Source organism: Bos taurus, chromosome 9 (genome assembly GCF_002263795.3).
Source record: "Bos taurus isolate L1 Dominette 01449 registration number 42190680 breed Hereford chromosome 9, ARS-UCD2.0, whole genome shotgun sequence".
In the NCBI taxonomy this organism is placed as follows: Eukaryota; Metazoa; Chordata; class Mammalia; order Artiodactyla; family Bovidae; genus Bos; species Bos taurus.
The window spans coordinates 67,743,104-67,765,998 of NC_037336.1; the positions used below are offsets into that span (position 1 = coordinate 67,743,104).

The 22,895-nt window shown below is 38.6% G+C and overlaps 1 protein-coding gene across 2 annotated transcripts in view; it reads right to left on the reverse strand.

Moving 5' to 3' along the window:
• Positions 1-22,895, reverse strand: part of ARHGAP18 (Rho GTPase activating protein 18) — a 133,006-nt gene that overhangs the window by 7,359 nt on the left and 102,752 nt on the right. For both annotated transcript variants that reach the window (NM_001434920.1, XM_059889630.1), the window contains exons 9-12: positions 19,649-19,808; positions 17,174-17,256; positions 12,743-12,949; positions 11,757-11,897 (exon numbers count right to left, since the gene is read on the reverse strand). In NM_001434920.1, the coding sequence (NP_001421849.1) occupies positions 11,757-11,897; positions 12,743-12,949; positions 17,174-17,256; positions 19,649-19,808 (591 nt within the window). The remainder of the gene's footprint in view (positions 1-11,756; positions 11,898-12,742; positions 12,950-17,173; positions 17,257-19,648; positions 19,809-22,895) is intronic.

Here is a 22,895-nt window from a genome sequence, read left to right on the forward strand (position 1 = left end):
ACACTGGGACTGCACACTTTGAACCTGAGATGACTCATTCTAAATCCTGTGCCCACAGATGTTAAGAACATTTTATGTATTTGGGAGGCTATCAAAGAAAGATTTTGAGGATTATAATATCAAAACATCAACTATGGCATTCAAAATATTAGACTTAATTAAGTCCTAATGGTTCTGCTAAAATAAATACTAACTTATTATTTATAACCATATGCTCTTGAACAGACCTTAGACCAGACAGCATGCACAAATTATGTTTAAACATAGCACTTTAAACACTACAAATACCCTGTTTAATTCAACCAGAACGTACTAAGCATCTACTGAGTACCACACTGTACTACTGACGTTTAGCAAATTTATTTACTTAGCCAGTAAAGAAATAAGACACAAGTCCTTTGGTGCATAATAATTTTGTGCTCACAGCATCATTTTTTAATGTATATGGTGTTGAATTTTTTTTAATAAAGTATAAATATACCATACATGGAATTAATGTGATGCTTTTCAACATGTAACAAAAATAAGATCATTTTTAGATCAGGTTGCATAAAAAAAATAGGTGTCCTCAAAAGATATAAGACTGCTTCTCAGTGACATCTGAAATGTAGTATGGGAATAACAAAGAAAAGTGATACTGCACAGGACTATCAAAGGAGCAAAGGGTTGTGTATGACGACAATGGTATTGTTCCCCCAGACGAATCCCAAACACCTACTTCACCGCACAGGACTATCAAAGGAGCAAAGGGCTGTGTATGACGACAATGGTATTGTTCCCCCAGATGAATCCCAAACACCTACTTCACCTGTAGAGACAGCCTGCGTCCTCATCTGACCACTCAGTGAAGCCCTATAGGGGGCATGCCCCTCCAAGCCACACAAAGACAAATCACGTGGGGCTGCCCACTGGCCATCCAGCTGGGGATGGACTGCATTCCTAGCACCCTGGCCTGAGTCCTCTCCCTGGGGATACTGTGCTCAATGCATCCCTGATCCTAGCCTGTGCCCTGACCCCTCAACTCCTGCTCAATTTCTCCCATCCAGCCTGGACCCTTGCCTTGGTTTCTTGACTTCCAGCTTCTGAGGCTTGTAGTTTAGCCTAGTCTCTGACCTCCACCTCACCTCTAACTTACAAGGCTAATTTGCCGTTTTCCTTGATTCTAAGACACATTTTCATCTGTAATATTTTGGAAAATGAGCAGGTTCTTACAATGACTGGGGCATTTCATGTGCTACTGTTGTCATCCTTTTCCAAAGCAGTTATTCAATCAATGAAGCACCTTGTAACTCAAGGATTATGCTATATGCACTTCTCCCTTGGGGTTCATCTCTAGCTTCTATCCTGCTATGGTGATTCTGCCTGCTGGCCTGGCCTCAGCTGTTTCCTCATAGGACGTGACAAACAATAAGCTTGGCCTGATAACTTGAATGTTGGAGTGATAATTGTAATAGCAACAGTACTGAGTCTATGTTCATAAAATCCAATCTACCTTGTCTACCCAGTGAAAAAAATATTGGTATTTTGGTTTCTGTTAGTCTATTATTACCATACTATAGGAGGGTCCTAAATAGCAGGTTCGGGTTTGCAGATCAACATCCAGTTTACCCTGATTTAAAAGTTAGGAAATTCTTCTAAAGTCATAGTGCCAACTATCCTGACAAAGAGGGTTTCTTTGGTGAAAGTCATAGTCATAGAAATTATTTCCATAATTATATCTTCTACAATCCTAGATTATCAAAAAGGGCAGGAAAACCTATACTAACATTTAAAGTGAAGTAAGATGATATGATTAAGTTTTTAAATATAGAAGGTCCTACAATAAATGAGTTATAAAATCAAAATGACCCAGAAAAATAATAAATTTGCTATAGAGAGTTCAGGCATGTAGCAACCTTCCTCTGCTCCCTGCCTCTCCCCACTATTCCTTGTGGCACATTCCATTCTTTGGATAAAAAAAATGACAGTCAAAATTTGCTGAAAATACCCACGCTTTCCTGTATTTATGTACATTTTCCTCCCCTTCTGAAATATTCCCTGGTATCCATCCATTTTTCAAGGCCAAGCTCACGTACCTCAAACCCCGTGGAACACTCCATAGATGGTTTCTGACTTAACAGAATCAAAAGGAAATTCCTCTTTCCATTGAAATTCCCACTGAATCTCTTTTATAATGGAGATCCTAATTTATGACACTTGCATTCTAGTTACATGCCACATATCTGAGTCACATCTGTAGCCATCTTTCAAAGTTTATTGATTAAATGAGTCACTCAAAAATATTTTTCACTACGGACTTCCCTTGTGGGGCCAGCGCTTAAAACTTTATGCTCTCAATTCAGGGAGCATGGGTTTGATCCCATGTCAGGAAATTAAGATCCTGCATGCACATAGTATAGAAAAAGTCTCACTCAAAATCATATGCTAATAAAAGTAAAATTTCTCCAGAATAAAACTATAGCAATGAGCACTTTCCTTACTAGCAAAACATAGTCTTAGGAATATTGTCTAAAATAAAAAAGTTAAGTTGCCTCTATCTACCATATGATACTACTATTCCCCTTGCTACTGAGAAAAGACAGGGAGGGAAAGAGAACAGAGGATGCAGTCACTTTCCCCTCAAGGCATCTCATGAACAGCTGAAGACCCCTAATAATAGGACCATGGCTACACTTCCCAAATGAGTTCAGGGATCATACTGTGGAGAGTATGGCCAAGCTTTCTTGCAAAACACAACAGTGAGATCAGGATGGTGTGAGGAGTTGTACCCGACAGACAACACCACACCTCTCATGGGCATCCAGACTCTCTTTGATTGTTAGTTTATAAGGAAGAGGCCCAGGTACCAGCATCTGAAGGCACTTGAGAGTTCTCAAGTGTATGTGAAAAGTCAGGTAATTGCTGTATTTTGGCTTTTGCCAGTATATGGGGAGCAGCTTGTGTATAGGTTGCTTACGGGTATGAAATTAAACATTTCCTACACTTTCCCTGTGTGTGTGTGTGTGTGTGTGTGTGTGTGTGTGTGTTCATGGGAGGGAGGAAGAGAAAAGAGTATTTATTTCCATGGTAATACATCTCATCCAAATTCTCACTACACTACAATAAAAAGACTGTGAGCCTCACTCAATTTGAATCTATTCTGCTCTTTACTGTTGGAGGAGAAATTAGCTTAACTGATACATGTAATAGTTAAAGACGAAGCATTTGAAAGTTGTTTCTGGAAAGTTTTCCCTGGTATCTTGACAAGGATAGAAAAATGGTATTTACTAAAGATGACAAACAGTAAATGATGTCAAAGTTCTCATTTAAATAGTGTATGACAATTACTATCAAGCTCCAAAATCATGGTGTGTCAAATACTAATGATGTTAGTATACTAATTACACTGAGCTGCCAAGCTTTGAATAGACACAACATGGCTGTTGATTGGAGAAGGCAATGGCAACCCACTCCAGTACTCTTGCCTAGAGAATCCCATGGACAGAGGAGCCTGGTAGGCTGCAGTCCACTGGGTCTCGAAGAGTCCGACAAGACTGAGCGACTTCACTTTCACTTTTCACTTTCGTGCATTGGAGAAGGAAATGGCAACCCACTCCAGTGTTATTGCCTGAAGAATCCCAGGGACGGGGGAGCCTGGTGGGCTGCTGTCTCTGGGGTCGCACAGAGTCGGACATGACTGAAGCGACTTAGCAGCAGCAGCAGCAGCAACTGACTCTGTCTCTTACTTCTTAGAATTCTTTTGCTGTGCTTGTGAGCTGAAGTTTTATAATGTACAAAAAGACTGGGAAAGAGCATTATTTGACTAACGTGATTAAAAATTAGTCACAAAGGATTTCACAACTTACAAAATGCTAGTTAATTTCTTACGTATGCAAAGACTGTTAAAATAGAGAAAATAATCTCATATGGTCCTCACATGTTCTACATATTGAAGTCAAGTATATTTTTAAAAACAGGATCTTATTTCTTACTATTTGATAAAATAAACAATGATTTTATCATTTTTTTCAAAAGGTGCAGACAAATACTCTGTTGCTTATATTTTTATACCCTAGAGATTAGAAATTTAATGTCAGACCCTTAGAAGAAACATTGATTTCCTTTTTTAAATTAAAAGATAATTTAAATGTAAAGCTGACATCTTTTAATACTACCCCCCACCCAAAAAAAACAAAAACAAACAAAAAACCACACCTCTGTCTTCAAAGGGGCAAATTGGAAATACAGCTTTCTCAAAAAAAAAAGCCAAATATAATACGTATTTTGGAAAATTTAACAAGGACATTTTAGCAGGGTATCTTCAACTAAAATGGCATGTTCATCACTTTAGTTTGTTTGGAGGTGGAGATACAAAAATCATTCTCTGTTATCTTGAACAGTTTGATTTTAATTGTGGTTTTGTAACCCAAATGCTTAAACTTTTATCCACCTTACAGACACAGAGAATTTTAAAGGTCTGAAATAAGTTTTATCATTAATAAGCACTTAATTGACAATGAAATAAATTCTGATATTTTTTACTTTTAATATGGTATTTTTTAGGCACTATAAAAAATTAGAGAACATCTGAAAGAAATAAGATTTTATGCTTGATATTGTGATTTGATTTTCCATATGTGTCCCCAAGTAGAGCCAGACACTATTTCTAGACCCAAAGCACATGCTTGAAACAATACCTGTGACAATGCTCTGGGTCTGAGCTGTTATGAGAAACCACAGATGGCATTCTAAACAGAGTTGTGACTAGACACACAACCTCAGCCACAAATGACCCAGAGTCTACACCACACTGCTGCCAACTCCAGGATTCTTCTGAAATGGCAGAAGATGAGAGTACCAGATTTCTTTTTCATGTCCAAAACCCCAAAAATGTCACAAGATCATTTTGGAACTTTTAGCAAGTCATGTAAACTCTCTAAAGCTCAAGTTCCTCAACTGTTAATTAAGGGTGTGACCAGCAGATCATCCTGAGTTAACACTGAAATTCAACCTCAGGGAAGAAAATGTTTGTTTCCTCTATAATGATGGCAGATGGAATGAGCAGCTTGCCTTATTTCACAGAACCTCACAGAGCACTGCTCTCTGCTCATGCTCTCTCATAAATGCAGTTTCCTTTTACTTTTAGAGGTATACTGGACTGATGGAAGAAAAATCACACAGATCTAAGTCCACAATGGACTTGAAGCCTGTGTGATTCAGCAGTTCATAACCAAATGCTCATCAAAGCTGCCCAAGATCCTTTTTAAACAGAGATGCAAAATGAGGTAATTATAGGTGAAATGATGAAAGCTCTATGATTTCCCTAAAAATACTAAAAGGAAAAATGGTGTGGAAGACAAGATGAAACAAGATATAAAAATGTGTTTGATGGTTGGTAATAGGTTTATGGAAGTTCACATACTATTCTATTTTTGTGTACGTTAGAGAAATTCCAAAATAAAATTAAATTTATATGCACACAAACACATGTACACCAAATGGGGGAAAATTACCCTGACAGTTTTTAATACAAGACACATGTGTATGCCCTGTGCTGAGAGATTCTGATTCACAGGGTCCAGGAAGTGGCCTAGTCATGATTTTTTGCTATTTACTTAAAAAAAAAATAATCCTACAGAGGCCCCTACTGCATACTTCTGGCTAAGCACCATTAAGCTGTTCTTACTCTCATTTTATAGAAGAAATTGAGACCCAGAGAGAGAGAAAGTGATTTGCCATTAACATCTCATTAATGGCAAAGCTAGGGCTATATCAAGACATATGACCTCTGGTGTTTGATGCAGCGTGTTTATATATATATGTGCGTGTGCGTGTCTCTGTGTGTGTGTGTATGATATCAATCCTAACTCAAGTTGAAGGTAATCAGAAAATGGTTCTTTTCAAGTGGTTGATAATTATGTTATTTTTCACCAAGTGTTTCCTCCTGTTGTAATTAATAGGTAAGTCTCATTAGTACTTGGAAATTCACATTTGTATCAAACAATTACTATGCTGCAGCCATTATAAACATTGCTTGTTAAATAGATTGAGTGTGTCCCTTACATTCTGGTTTAAACTATTAATCCACCTAGTCCAGCATGTCTTAATAACAGGAATACCTTGTTATATACAGTTAGCATTCAGAGGGTGTTAAAAAAAAATATTAGCTTGATGAATTCTCATTGGGGAAAAGTCACAACTAACCTTTCAAATGCAAAATCCAGAGGATCTCTTATCCAACTTTACTCAACCTCTCTGTAGCATTTGGTACTAGGACCAAACTCCATTACCCTACTCTTCTCCCCAGGGCAGCTACAACACAATCTTCAACTTTCTGTTCCTTCCTATTACTTCCTGGCCTCTTCTACCAGTTCCTTTTCCATGGCCCACTATTTAAATATTTGCATTTTTGCTTTTTTTTTTTTTTCTTTTTCATTTCTTACCCCATGTACCCACTTGTGTAAAAAGAATCACTCTATGGCTTCAAGTACAGTCTCTGTGTTGGTCCCAAATGCATGCCTCCAGCTCTGTCCACCCCCCTGAGCTTCAGGCCCATGTAGACAACTTTTACATAGGCATGTCAACCCCAAACGCCAAAAACGGACTACCCCGAAGTCTCTTCCTTTTGTCGGATGTTTTATCTTGATGACAAAGTCTCCCAAGGTAAAATCAGCAAGTCATTCTAGATTCCTTCTTCTTCTACATTCCTCACATCCAATCAGTTTTACCATCTCACTGATAAGGGTCTTACAGGCTCACAGTCAACACTCTTTTCATTCCCAAAGCTGGGGCTTAGCTCAGCCCAAGCCTGTTTTTAAAGCTATATATTAAACATATGTAATAATGGCAGTAAAACATGTTCATTTTATTACTACACCTAAGCCCAGGATTTGGGATACATACATATATACATACATACATATATATATATATATATCCTTCTCAGAATTTTTCTGTGCTCTGTGGGTGAGACAGGTAAAGAGACCTGGATTTAAAGTCCTATAGACTTGGTTTCAAATTCCAGCTCCACAACTTCCTATCTAGATAACCTTAAGTAAATTATTTACGATTGCTAAGCCTCACTTTCCTGATCTGTAAAAAAAAAAAAAAAAAAAAAATGAGACTATTTTAAGAGTAAACTCCAACTAAACAGCAGTAGCAAACTGCAAGGAATACTAAACAAAATGTGGGTAACATGTTTAGCAGCATACCTGACCTCTGATAAGCATTCAAAATAAGGATAATTATTATCCCTTACAAATATAGCAATAAACAACTCACTGATTTGTAATTTCTTCCTTCAACATATTACAAATATCTTCCAATGTCATATACACACTTTTCCACGTTCATGGTATTTCATTAGATAGATACGTCATAACATATTTAACTGACCACCTGTCTCCTTTTGGATTATTTCTAATTTTGACCCATACAAAGAAAATGGCAATGAACTTAAGCATAATTATTTGCATGATTTTGAGGATTTTGACACATGCTCTCCAGAGAGATTTGACCAATTTATTTATATATACTCCAATTAACAATGAACTTAGCTGACATCTCCTACCTAACCTTTTCTCACAATATCCTTCACCTGCCAAGCATAACAACTGCTCTAAAATGCAAATACAATCATGTTACCTCCTGGGGAGGTGGTCACAACTTTCAGCAGTTCCCCACCATATACACAATAGAAGCCTGGCTCCCCCTGGAGCCCCATTTCCGCCTTCTTTCTGTCCCTGCCCTCCATGCACCTTACTGGCCAGGATGACTTAATTTTCCCTCCAAACACCTTCAGTCATCCTCACTTAGATATCCAACACGCACCTTCTACTCAACAGACCCTAAATTGAAATTGTGTTCTTCTCTAAGTGTCAATCCCATTCTTCAATTTCTTAGGCCAAAAACTTCTGAATCATTCTGGACTTTTTTCTTTCTTTTTTTTTTTTTTTACAACTCATCATTTCAGCATCAAGAGATCCCAATGGCAGGACTCCCTGGCAGTCAGTGGTTAGGACTCTGCGCTTCTACGGCAAGGCACATAGGTTTGATCTTTGGTTAAGGAACTAAGGTCCTGCATGATGTGTGGTGTGGCCAAAAAAAGAAAAAAAAAAAATTAAATAAAAATCCCAATGGTCTAACTTCAAAAAATATCCAGAATTTTACCACCCCTCAATCTCCTGGTCTGTCACTCAGATTATGACATGAACCTCTTAGAAGGTCTCCCTATTCTATCTTCACTCTCCTAGAGTCTGTTTTCAAAACAACAGACCAAGGGATCATTTTAAAATATAGATTTTCAAGCCTTTCTTCAAAAGCCTGAAATGATCATGCTTCACCCAGGGCAAACCCAGATTCCTAACAATGGCCTACAAGGCCCTGCATAATCTGGTCCCACTGTCCCACTGACTTCATTACACACATTGTCCTCCTTGCTGGCTCCACTCCAATCACAATCACTTCTTGCCAGTCCCCAAGTGCCTTAAGGCTTTCGTGCAGTCTATTCCCTCCACCTGGAAAGTGCTGCCTAAAATACAGACCCAGCTTAGTTCCCTGCCCTCCTGCACATCATCCCCAGACCACCCAACTTAACACTGCAAGACACTCCCCTCTCCCGATTCCTCTTTTTCTGCCCTACTATTTTTATTATTATTTTAGGTGCATTTAACCACATACTCGGAGAAGGCAATGGCACCCCACTCCAGTACTCTTGCCTGGAAAATCCCATGGACGGAGGAGTCTGGTAGGCTGCAGTCCATGGGGTCTCCAAGAGTCAGACACGACTGAGCGACTTCGCTTTCATTTTTCACTTTCATGCATTGGAGAAGGAAATGGCAACCCACTCCAGTATTCTTGCCTGGAGAATCCCAGGGACCGGGGAGCCTGGTGGGCTGCCGTCTATGGAGTCACACAGAGTCGGACACAACTGAAGTGACTTAGCAGCAGCAGCAACCACATACTAACATACTATATAATGTATTAATTTTATTTTAATTTTAAAATTTAAGCTGTATAAGAGCAGCAAGCTTTATCTGTTTTGTTCATAGAATGTATTTTGAGTGCCTAGAACAGTGTCTGGCACATAACAGGCACGCATCCAAGAACTGTTTAACAAATAAAACATCTCAGGCAGTTTCATTCAAATGATTTGGGTGGAGAGTCAAGAAACACAAACCAACATGAAAAATCTGGAGTGGGCAAGGGGGTTAGTTTATGGAAACATAGATGGCCTGTGTTCCTGGTGTCTCAGATGGTAAAGAATCTGCCTGCAATGCATAAGACCCAGGTTAGGTCCCTGGGTTGGGAAGATCCCCTGGAGAAGAGAATGGCTACTCACTCCAGTATTCTTGCCCGGAGAATTCCATGGACAGAGGAGCCTGGCAGGCTCCAGTCCATGGGGTTTTAAAGAGTCGAACATGACTGAGTGACCAACACACACATGTTCCACCCAAGTGAATAGCTGCTACTCAGATCCAGGCAATTGCTACTCTGCCGGAAACAGATTCCCCCTAGGGCAAGGAAACGTGAGGGTACTCCCACTTCCAATATGTCCAGTTAAGATGGATGTCCAGACTTTAAGGTTAAAATGTTTTAAAATGCTGGCAACTGATGGGACTTAGGTAGAAAACGAATTGGTGACTCACCACATAACCACAGTACTTGACATTATCTTGTACTTTGTTGTTCTGTAATTGTTGCCCAATATTTTTTCTCCTTAATAAAATGATAGTAGCTTGAAAAAAAAAATTCTGGCAATTGATAAAATTGTTTCAACCAAAACGACAAGCTAAATGACCTCCACTGTGGGCCACGATCACCCATGGATGACCACTCTGCCTCTCTGATGTCCACTTCCTGCTGTGGCCCAGAGTCCTCTGGTCAGGCTCCATCACACAGTTCTAGCATCTCTGAGCTCCACCCTCCTGCATCCTTGCTTTCTGTGGGAGAGCACCAGCCCCATCTCCCCATGAAGACCTAACAGGGAGTGTGGACTTGGCACCAAGGAAGCATTTACTAGTATTTTGTCAGAAGAATTGCTGAATCTCAAAAGAGAAAATCAAAATCAAAACTCAAAGATTAAGTGACAGCTAATGCATGATTTAACTGAGAGTTAAATCCAGGCTTAATCCCATGCCTTAAACTGACAATATAGCTTTTAACTAGTACAGACACAATTCCCAGACCAGCTCTTATCTATTTAACCCAAAGGTGTTCCCTGGTGGCTCAGCCAGAAAAGAATCCGCCTACAATTCAGGAGACCCAGGTTCGATCCCTGGGTTGGGAAGATCTCCTGGAGAAGGAACGGTTACCCACTCCAGTATTCTTGCCTGGAGAATTCCATGGACAGAGGAGCCTGGCAGGCTATAATCCATGGGATCTCAAAGAGTTGGACATGACTGAGTGACTAACACTTTCACACTTCACACTAAAAGAAATCCAATGCTATTTTTCTATAAATGACCAAATCATTTAAATATTTCATCTCCAAAAAATTAACATTTTAATTTCTGTCTAAAAGACTTATTAAAAAGGTACAGCACAACAGTTTTCTTAAACTGTTCCTCAGAGTATGACATTGTAACTGTCTCATTAAATATTAGTAAAACAAGAGTATAAAGTCACCTAAATTAATGTGAATAAGCAAGACCACAAAAAAAAAATTCACGTACTCATGATGTCCTTAGAAGTAACAAAGCATTCTAAGTTAAATAAGAATGATATCTTAAAAATCCTTTCTAACCTGTATCATTTCTCAAAAAATACCACACTATGTACAACTCCCATTTATTAAATTTTACATTTTTAAGATACTACAAATTTACCCAAAAAAGTTTAATGTCAATAAAATGCTATTTTTTAAGAATGAGAGCTATAAATCAATAAAGGAGAAAAAACATTTTTTTGTGTGATTACTGGATCCCTAAGTAGGCCAAAGCAGGAAAATCAGACAAAGGCTGGTAAGTGCACTTCCATATTATTCCACAAGATGTCAGCATGTAACTGAGGAACCTCAATGGTGGGGCTGGTGGTGGAAGGGTGTCTTCACCATAAATAGAACAATAGAAACCCTTGCTTTTCATGTTCTTAAGTTAGAGCTTTCATAACTCACTTCTAAATGTGTTTTCATGGACATTTCATTATTTTAGCCCAGTTCTTAAGATATTCTTACAGAAGATTATGATTACTAATATTTAGATATCCCTTTTAAAAATATTTTAATTTTCTGTGTTCCAACGTAACTCTTTCCAAATTCTTATGACCCCATTAAGACCCTTTGAAGACTCACTGAAGTCCAGGGAGGATTTTAGGCACAACACTAATACTTACCTATTTGTTTTTCAGGGTTAGTTATTTTTCCCCATTTTACAGATAAGAAAAGTGAAGAAAAGATCAGTGGTTCACACAAGAGACTCTTTAGCCACTAAACATTACAACTGGTGGACAACTGCTACTCCATGTCATCTGTGTGTGTACACGTGGGTGAGTGAGGGTGGGTGTGTGATGAGACATTCCTTTCTTGTTATTTTCCTTTGTTCTTTATCAACAAACTCACAGGCTGAGCGACCAAGACCTGTGCAACTATCCCTACTTATTATTAATACTAATGAGCATAGTTACCCTTATTAACGCCTTTAACGTATAAACAGTACCAGAGCTTAGCAAGTGTGTAGAAAGTCATACTATAAAACATTTTAAACTCTTTGATGTATACATGATATTAAAAACAGCACTGCAATCTGCATAAATACATATATCTTCAAATTGTTTCTTACATCATTTGCACTCTTATCTTGCTTTTCATATTTTTCTCGATCATAAGCCATTTTCTTCAGCAATTTCTTCATGGCTTTTTTATCTTTTCTTTGATTTTCAGTGTTTTGCTTCCTCACTTGGTTGACAATAAACTTGGGAATCTATGAAGAAATGAAATCAAGTTTGGGGAGGAAAAAGAAGAGGCAACATTTTCAACTATTGAAATAATTATCTTTATTTCTTATATTTGGAGAGAAGTAAAAGTTTTATCTATTTGATAAGACTATGCAATTCATTAAATCTGTGGGGAAAAAATGGATCATATTACTCACCATGCGTTCAGAGGCTTCAGGTGATACAAGTTACCACCCACTGCGTAAGGTTCAAAGAGAGGCTCGGTGAAGTTCAAGGACATAGTGGCCATTTCCTATGCCAAGACTGGAGACTGCCTGAGGTAACTGACCTCAACAGTTGGCCCCTTTGTGTGGGGGCTTCCCTGCTGGCTCAGATGGTAAAGAATCTACCTGCAATGCAGGAGACCGGGGTTTGGTCCCTGGGTTGGGGAGACCCATGGAGAAGGGAATGCCTGAGGTAACTGGCATTAGGGGTCACCACCTCAATGGCTGGCCCCTTTAGGGTTTCCCTATCTATAACCTTGCCTCTTTAACCTATAGACCTCTTCTAAAAGCTAACCAGCTAGCCTCTCCTGTCAGAAGAGAAAGAAAAACTCCCCAAGAGCTGATGGATGCCTAACAATAATCCAGGAAAAAATAATCCTCAGAAATTCCATTAGCAAAAATAATATATTTTAGAAGTTACCAAATTGAAACAATAAAATCATGTTGGCATTTTAAGAAATGAGATTTAAAACATTAGTTTTTTTTAACTGCATTTGAAATCACCTATATTGGTTACTTTTTTGCAGAGACTATAACAATATAAAAATAATAAAGACTTCAAGATCTAGATATTATCACATTAACAGAGCTTGGAAATATATACTTACTGTCCACAGGAGTTTTTGATACCTAATCAGTAAGTGCATGATATTAGCTATCCCGGCTGCCATTACAAATTCTCGCTGTTCACCAGACTTCAAACCCAATGTGTGATACATGAAGAGATTTGGGGCCATGACCATTGCGACATTCATGACTGTCATCTTATTTTTCTCTTTATTGTCTACGACTCTTTGGAGAAATTCAAGCAGGGCCTGAAACAGAAATGGCTCTTTGAGATCTGTGTCATACATGAAGATAAGAGATTAAAGCACTGTAGCACATGAGATTTTTATTTACTTAAAAGAAAATAACTAAGTTGAACATAACCATAGTCAGCTGGCCACATCCAGCGGGCCCTGTCCTCAAAGCTGCTCCATTGGTTAACACACCCTGAGGTGGAGCTGTGTGTCTGCTAAGGACTATGGCCCTGGGGAATGATGCAAGAGACACACATCTGAGCTGCCAGTGGAGAGAGGAATGGAGAAGCATCAAACTGCATGCCTACCAAGCCATGGAGCACTGAAAAATAGTTAAAATATCAAACAGATATTCACTTTGCAGGAAGTGCTGTACTTTAGGAATTAAAATTTTAAAAAAAGAAAAGAAAAACCTTAAAAGGATTCATTCAATCTCAGTTGCATTTGTTTTAAGGGATTCAGTAGCTGGCTGACATGAAATCTACTCTGATGGGGAGGAAGGGGAATAGCTAGAGACAAAAAGAAGAGAATTAAAAAAAAAAAAAAAAAAAATGAAAAGAAGCTTTTCACCAGACCAAGCTAGTTTATGCTCAGTTTGATGCCACCCACTTCCCATCTCTATCGCCAATACTTAAGTCTCCTCCAAGCCCCTCCTACACAACAACCACAGGCAGCTTAGACCACCCTTCTGCCAGGACAGAAAGCTTCCAGTTCTTCTGCACATCAGTTTTGGTCTAAACCATTAACAACAATAACTGCACAGATAGTCAATGATATCTATGAGCAAGGCATTGTTTTAAGAACTTCGTAGACATCATTTCACTTAATCCTGATTGGAAATCGAAGCTGTAACGACTTCCATCATACAGATGAGAAAACAGAATCTAAGAGAATGGATGTAATTTACGCGATGTCATAGAGTGAGCAAATGGGGGCGAAGTAACTTAATTACCTATCTATTGGCTTTGTTTCTGAACTCTTAACTATTAAAAGAAGCATGTTTTCATATTTAGCCTAAAATTCCTACGTAAAAAAGGCCAAATAAACTATGCCAAAATGGAAAAACAACAACAACAAAAAACTGTTCTTCTCTCACAAAATTTTTAGGGAAAAAAAATTCCTATAAGCTCTAAAAGCTTGATCCTGAATCCAGTTTAGCTGTTATATAGACCCTCAAAGTTTGAAACAAACTAAAGTCATAGCCTTACTATCTAACAATGAGATTCATGTATCTAATTTTTGATCCAGTGCTCAGAAAGTTAAACTGTAATCCAAGAATAAGCTTATGTAGAAACAATACCGTCTCAAATGAGGACAAAAGATTAATTGGTAAGGTTTGGAAAAAATATTTAATTTTGTTCCAGAGACCAGAATAATTATTCAGGGAACAGTGTCTTACTTTACAAGCATAAATTACAGAGTTTAGGTAATAAACCACTTAAAGGTAGTGTGCATAATGCAATAAAGTTAATCAAAATACTACTATTAGGATATTAGAATGTTATGTGTATAGACATAAAATTAATAAAATGTTAGCCTAGGCTTTGCTGAAAGAACGTCATCTTCGGATGTATTGTCACTATATCTGATCTATAAGAGCTCCCTTTTCTTAAAAGTATCTATCACCAGGACTTCCCTGGGTCCAGTGTTTAAGACTCCACACTTCCAATGCAGGGGGTATAGGTTCGATCCCTAGTCAGAGAACTAAGATCCCACATGTGGCAGAGTACGGCCGAAAAAAAAAAGTATCTATCACCAGTCTGGTGTTATATAAATGTCACTGGGCCCACTCTCTGAAAACTCAGTTTGAGTCTCATTACAGTTAGTTACTAATCAGCTCTGTGTGATCTTAGGGTAAACCTTTTGACATCCCGTTCCTTAAAGTCTTCTTATTCATAAAATGGGAATACTAATTTCCTAGCCTGCCAAGATTAAGCAACAAAATATATACAATGAATTTGCTGAAACTACAAAAAAGATAAATGCTTGTCAATAATAACATTAACATGGATTCCCCACTGTTAACATTAGTCTTTGTTATTCCTCCAAGTCAAAGGTAGGTTTGATCACTAGTCCAAATGCACATAATCCAAGGTTAAAAAAAAAATCCTGGTCAACAAGTTCCCTAAAGACATCTGTTGTCTTAGATTTAAACTAGGATATAGGGTTTAATATGGTCCCTCCAAACCCTTAGATGTGCTGTACAAATTGGCTATACAAGTCATGTATATGATCCTATCCCTCCAAATGGCAATAGAAAGAGTGGCAAAATTGGAAAAATTGAGGAAGTTTGCATTGAGCTTCCTGAAATCATATTGTGATGAAGTTTCCCTTCTCTTTTAGAGAACTACATTTAAATGGTTTATTCTTTTGTATGCATGCTATACTTGTTTCAGCATTTCTGGTATTAGACATGTTGGTGAAACCTTTATCAGATCTGGCTAATTAAACTACTAAAGCTTAAGTAAATTAGTAAAACTGTTTGGCAATTTCCAATTTTTTACCCCAAGAAAGTATTTCCCACTTACTTATACAATTGTACTCCAGTAACTTTATGTCCTAAAAGTAAAACTAAAATTGAAGGAAAAAAAACAAAAAAAAAACAAAAAAAACACTCTTAAACAGATTTTGTCTTAAAAGAATGTGCCTGGGGTTTAAAGGCAAAATCCAAGAATGAGTTCTGGGCCAACCTTGCCCAATAGTAACCATATTGGAATAAGTGTTTCCTCCACTGCTAGTTGAACTCTTTTGAAAGTAGGCATATTTTAAGTACCTCATGTGTCTTTCTATTTCCATTTTATACTGGCCGTTCACAGGGCCATCACACAGATAGGCACCTTTATGTGAATGAAAAAAAAGATGGACTAAATTCCTCTTTCTGGGTAGTTGATGAACTATGACAAGGCAGAGCACAGACTGAAAATCAGTCCCCACCTCGTCCTGGACCCGACGTCCCCATTTTAGCCACAGTCTACCCACCCATACACAGCAGCCTTGGTCACATGATGCTTGAATACAACCCTTCCTGGAGCTGGCCTCTGTCTCCAAAACCAAACCAAACCTATTCTCAGCTACTCACAAAGTTAATCAGTGAAGCGAAAGATTATTTTCTGACTTAGTAAAGGGAACAACTCATTGGAAGTTCTCTTGCGGCGATGTAACGTTTTATTCCAGCAATCCTCATCAACTGCTTCAGGCAGAAAAGTTGAGTATTGACATTTATTCCAAGGGCAGGGAATTTGCTCACCTGGTTTCAGTTCAAGGAGTCTTAATGAGGTACAGAAAAACATTTCCAAGGTTTACCAACTGGTGGTTTTGTTTTCTCGACAGGAAATTTTTTGACGTGCTTCTTTTTCATTTTAAATATAAGGAACTATAGGGGGTAAATGGGCAAGGGCTGCACCCTTACTTGTAGAAAAAAAACTTTTATTTGTATTAAAAAAACTTACTTTTTAAGGTAACAGTAAAACATAAGGTAGATGTGCTTTCTAAATTATATTAAAAATTTTTTTTCTAAGAGTTTATAATTAAACCTTTTTTAACTACTCTAAAATTTTTTACCATTAAGGAAAACTAATCAATGTGGAACAATCCACTGATTATTATGAAAGCCGCTGATGATACATAATAAATGGTATTTAATCATATGACTATCAGACCAAATCACTGTGAAATGATGATATAGATCAGAAACTCAGGGTAAGCCCTTAGAGAAATGACTAGAACTTGAGTTGGTGTATCTTTTGACTAATCAAACATTTCAAGTTCATCATTATGACTTATTTCAAACTCTACTGCTTGGAACTACAAACACATGTAACATCTTTAGGCAGCAATGGGCTATATTTGGTGAACTTTAGGAGTTCCTTTTTAAACATTCAATTTTTACCTTACTAGTACATGCTCACTAAATAAAACTGGAAAATACAGGAATAATAGAAAAAAAAAATACATTCATGTTTTTATTAACAAATGAACCTCAATCACCTGTAGAAGAAATGTTACAGTTGAAAAAAAGACCAAAAAAATTTAAAAAACCTAATGATACTATTAACATGACTAACCTGGGTAATAAATTAATAAAGAGTTAACGACTTTCATCATCTCTCCTTAAAAATAGGTCTTCACTTTATAGACAACTACTAACATTTCCACAATAACATTATTTTGTTTTGCCACAAATAATGAAAAATGACTCGTAGTTCTGAGGGATATTTAGCGTAAATGAAACCAGCTGACCTTGAGTGTGTCTCTGTTTGCATCAGGCAGGAGGATGACAAGAAGGTTCAAAGCCTGTAGTTGTTGCTTTCTGGTTGGAAGATCTGCAGACAGATTAAATACATCTGAATGCTTGCCTTTACCAAATACTTCTCTTTACTTTCTTTTTCTGTTTTGCAAGAAAAAAGTTATTTGGCATAAACATCACTGTGAAATGTGAGACACAATGAGTGAGCAGTAAGCCTTGTTGAGAGTGTGTGTGGGGGAGATCAGGAGAAGCAGCTGTTAAAGTAGAGCTTTCTCTTTCTCGGAATGCTCACTTCCAACTGTGAGCGTATGACGGCAGCCTTATGTTTGCAGACACACAACAGTGCTTTGGAAATAATTTTAACTTCTGCATGATAATTATTCCCCAATTAAAAAGCAGAGGAGATTGGACCTTTTATAATACAGTGTCAGAGTGCACCTGTAACGGTGAAGCTTCTTTTCATGGTGAGTGAACAAATTATGTGATGTCCATAGTTAAAAGCCTATCAATTCCAACAGGAATATGTAAAACAAAGCCTGGAACACAAAAAGTGCTCGATAAATATTTGTGGAAAGAATAAGAAAACCAATCAGCAATGAGAGAGTTGAAGAGGTACATTATTATTATTGATATTTCCTATTTTCAGTACCCCCACCCCAATAAGTAATACTCGTGGATATCTGGAATCATTCTTGCTTTTACTTCTCGGGGATAAATTTGGTCCTTCAATCCATATCTAAGGACTATATATGCAAAATAGCACAACTTAACCATTAAAAAAATATTTTAAATGACAATTTCAATACTTCCCTAAAAATTCTGAATAAACGATATGGTGATATCATTTATGATATCCCTATCCTTAAATGAGATAAGCCATGGGAAACATCTCAATACGACATGCTTTAAGAATAGCTTGGAACATAATGGAATAATATTCAGTCATAAAAAAAATCTGGCCATTTTCAACAACATGGATGAACCTTGACTGCATTATGCTAAGTGAAATAAGATGGAGAAAGACAAATATCTTATGATCTCACTTATATATAGAATCTAAAACAAAAACAGCTCACATATATACAGAGAACAGGTTAGTGGAACAATGTGAACCACCATAGGTTTTGGGGTCAGGAGGGGAAATGGCTAAAGGCAGACAAAAAGTACAAACTTCCAATTACAAAATAAGTCAGTCTCAGGGAAATAATGCAAGCATGGCAGCTACGGCTTTCCAGGTGGCTCAGTGGTAAAAGCATTCACCGGCCGATGCAGGGGCCGCAGGAGACACGGGTTTGTTCCCTGGGTCAGGAAGAGCCCCTGGAGGAGGGCATGGCAATCCACTCCTTGTTGCCTGGAGAATCCCTTGGACAGAGGAGTCTGGTGGACCACAGTCCATAGCGTAGCAAAGAGTAAGACACAACTGAGTGACTATGCATCAGACTATGCGTGGCAACTATAGTTACTACTACTCTATTACATACTTTAAAGTTACTAAGAGTAGATCTTTAAAGTTCTCATTACAAGAAAACATTTTTCTATAATTATGAACGGTTACAGATGTTAAGTAGACATTATGATGATCACTTTGCAATGCATGCAAATAACAAATATTGTACATGTGAAACTACTATAATATTATATGCCAATATACTTCAATTAAAAAAAAGAACAGCCTGGAAAAGTTCTGGTTGACACTGCAGTCAGTGCAGCATAATCATTAACAGTGCTTCTCTTTCACTCTCAAAAGTGTCCCAATTTGGAACTTAAAGTCTGGCTTGGTCACTAGAATGTGGTGACAGCATTTTCCCTTTTTTGATGGTCTCTATGACTAAAAGGGATAATTATGCCAGTACATGAACCTCATCAGATCTCTCTGTTCACTGGAAAGGAATTGAGAACTATTCAAGACGTTAATTTGGAGCCTGCCCAAGACCACAAAATGGAAAGACATAAGAAATCTGTTGCCCCCCGACCAATGAAGCAGTCAAATGATTTGCTCCATGTTTCTGCATGACAATTTCAGAAGCTAATTTTTCAGGAAATAATCACAGACTCTGTCACATCTCCTTGTGCTTTTATGATAACTGTTAATCCACAGCTTCTCCAGTAAGTGTTGCTTTTAACACTTGGCAAGAAAAATGTATCAGAGAGCTTACGTGATTCATTCTATTAAAAAATAAATGTGACGTTTCCAGCTTTTAATATAAAATACATACACTATTGCTTAAAGGGCACGTAATTAATCCGCACCTGAAGAGATACAGATAGATCTGTTATCTATTTACTCCTAGATGTATATTTATAAAGGAAAAGAAAACGAGTGGTATTTTTTTACTCACTGACATCAATGAGTCAGTGTGTCTACCCAAATATATCTGGTTATATTCTTCACAAAGCAAAATGTCATTAAAGCAATTAATATGGATGGCACTGACTCAACGATTGCTTCAAAGAGGGGTGGCACTTACTCTGGACAGCCTGGAAAGCTTTGAGATATTCTACACTGAGCAGTGGCTGGGGCAGCTCCCGGATAAAGAGCTTCAGCAGGCTGGCGGCATCATGCTGCTTGACACTTTCCCAATTAAAAGTCCCTTCATAGAACTTTGCTTCTAGTTCTTGGCAAAGATTCTGAAAGGCAGAAGAGAGAAAGGGGGAAAAAAAAAAGCTACCAGTAAGTTGATTTATTTTTCCTTGCTGAGACTGATATACTTCCCACTTCAGAAGAGATACTACCCTTTTGTGGCTTTTTATTATTTGTTTTAATATTTATTTATTAATTTGGTTGCATAGGGTCTTTCGTTGCGGTGTGGAGGCTCTCTAGCTGTGGCTGGCAAGCTTAGCTGCCCACGACATGGGGGATCTTAGTTCCCCAACCTGCGTCCTCTGCACTGCAAGGCTGGTTCTTAACCACCAGGCCACCAGGGAAGTCTCAAGATGTTACTTTTTTGAAAAGACATCTGAAACTACTAAAGGCCAACACTTCTCTATTACTCAGAAAAATATTCCTTCTCCTACCTCAAGCGTAATTCATCAATGAAAATGATAGATAAGGTCTAGAATTCCAAGACTTTACACATTTTCCAGGATAGGCAAAAAACCTTAAGCAGTAGAGGCTGAAATAAAAGAACAGTTAAAACAGACTTTACACTTGGGGGCTTTACTTAGATACTATAATTTTTCACCAACTTTTAAAAAATTATTTAAAGAAAAAGTCTGTGCTTTATTTAGAAGTGTACATTATGTAACAAAATACTTAATCAATCTATGGACCTAAAGCAAAGGGCCACCTCTGATTAGTCACCTCTGGAAAATGGAAAACCAAATTCCAAAGCAAATGAGGTACGAAAAATACCCCATCTTAAACGTGTAGGCTGTCAGTGACCCAGCCATCCTGCTGCCAGCTGCAAAAAACAGCTGGAGTCCTTGTGGAATTAGAAGTACCTAATTCATTTACCTCAAGGACTCCACAAAATCTGCCAGGCAAATTATTAATAATAAATCAGTTTTGTTTCATAATTACTATTTTCTATATGCTTTTTTACTGTGGCATAAATCCGATTATGTTAGAAACCCTTCCAAGTTTCTGTCACTCCCTTCTAATATTTGAAACTGTTCTCCCAAGAAATGTTGTTTTTCCTATAAGGTAAATTTATTACACTTTCTCTTCCCAACACAATTCCATCCTCTACCCTACTTATTTTTTGTAATTGGTGAAATACACAAAGGCAAACCTAGAAATGGGGGGAAAGAAAGGTGAGAGGAGAGAGGGATGAAAGAAAGGAGAGGGGAAGGAGATGGGGAGGAAGGGAGGGAAGGAAAGAAGGCCTGCGGAAGAGGGAGAAAGGGGGCGAGAGAACGAAGAAGAGGGAAAAGAGAGGAGGAGGAGAAGGGGATGGAATGGGAGGGAGAGTCCAAGAAATTTGGTGGGGAAGGGATGACAACCCTAAATTTTGCATGTCATCTTTACATTATGTACAAAACAGAGACCAGGTGCCGTATCATTCAGTCTGTGATAAAAGGCTGTGTTGAGCCAGCTGAATCTACTTCATTGACTTCTAAGAAGTTACATATAGTTGAATATACTCCTCTGCCAGCGATCTGGCCAAAATGTGAAATCCACATTACATCCATCTTTGTGAACTAAGGCTTCCCTGGTGGCTCAGAGGTTAAAGCGTCTGCCTGCAAGGTAGGAGACCTGGGTTCGATCCCTGGGTCGGGAAGATCCCCTGGAGAAGGAAATGGCAACCCACTCCAGTATTCTTGCCTGGAGAATCCCATGGATGGAGAAGCCTGGTGGGCTACAGTCCACGGGGTAGCAAAGAGTCAGACATGACTGAGCGACTTAACTTTGTGTACTAAAGTAAACATGTTTATGACTCTCCTGAGTTGGCCATCACCTTTTGCTAATGTGGGACATGAACAGTGATGTGGAAACCAGTCTTCTTGCTAAGATGGGTAGAATGGAGTCATGTAACTGGCTTCTGAGGGACCCTTTCTCTGTTAGAGAATGTATTTCTCGACAGGACTCATCTCCCAATCACACACACTGTCTCTGACTGACTAGTGGTGAAACTGCCACTGCTACTGCTGCTACTGCTAAGTCGCTTCAGTCGTGTCCGACTCTGTGCGACCCCATAGACGGCAGCCCACCAGGCTCCCCATCCCTGGGATTCTCCAGGCAAGAACACTGGAGTGGGTTGCCATTTCCTTCTCCGATGCATGAAAGTGAAAAGTGAAAGTGAAGTCTCTCAGTTGTGCCCGACTCTTAGCGACCCCATGGACTGCAGCCTACCAGGCTCCTCCATTCATGGGATTTTCCAGGCAAGAGTACTGGAGTGGGGTGCCATTGCCTTCTCTGGAAACTGCCACAAGTGTCAGCAAATGAAGTGAGTCGCTTAATCGTGTCCAACTCTTTGCAGCTCCCTGGACTGCAGCATGCCAGGCCTCCCTGTCCATCACCAACTCCCGGAGTTTATCCAAACTCATCCCCATTGAGTCGGTGATGCTATCCAACCATCTCATCCTATGCCATCCCCTTCTTCTCCCACCTTCAATCTTTCCCAGCATCAGGGTCTTTTCAAATGGGTCAGCTTTCCGCATCAGGTGGCCACAGTATCGGAATTTTAGCTTCACCATCAGTCCTTCCAATGAACACTCAGGACTGATCTCCTTTAGGATGGACTGGTTGGATCTGCTTGCAGTCCAAGGAACTCTCAAGAGTCTTCTCCAACATCACAGTTCAAAAGCATCAATTCTTCGGCGCTCAGCTTTCTTCAGAGTCCAACTCTCACATCCATATATGACCACAGGAAAAACCATAGCCTTGACTAGACGGACCTATGCTGTCTAGGTTGCCATAAATGGAGTCACACACAGTCGGACATGACTGAAGCGACTTAGCAGCAGCAGCAGCAGCAGGTTGGTCATAACTTTCCTTCCAAGGAGTGTGTCTTTTAATTTCATGGCTGCAGTCACCATCGGCAGTGATTTTGGAGCCCCAAAAAATAAAGTCTGACATTGTTTCCACCGTTTCCCCATCTATTTGCCATGAAGTGATGGGACCAGATGCCATGATCTTAGTTTTCTGAATGTTGAGCTTTAAGCCAATTTTTTCACTCTCCTCTTTCACTTTCATCAAGAGGCTCTTTAGTTCCTCTTCACTTTCTGCCATAAGGGTGGTGTCATCTGAATATCTGAGGTTATTGATATTTCTAC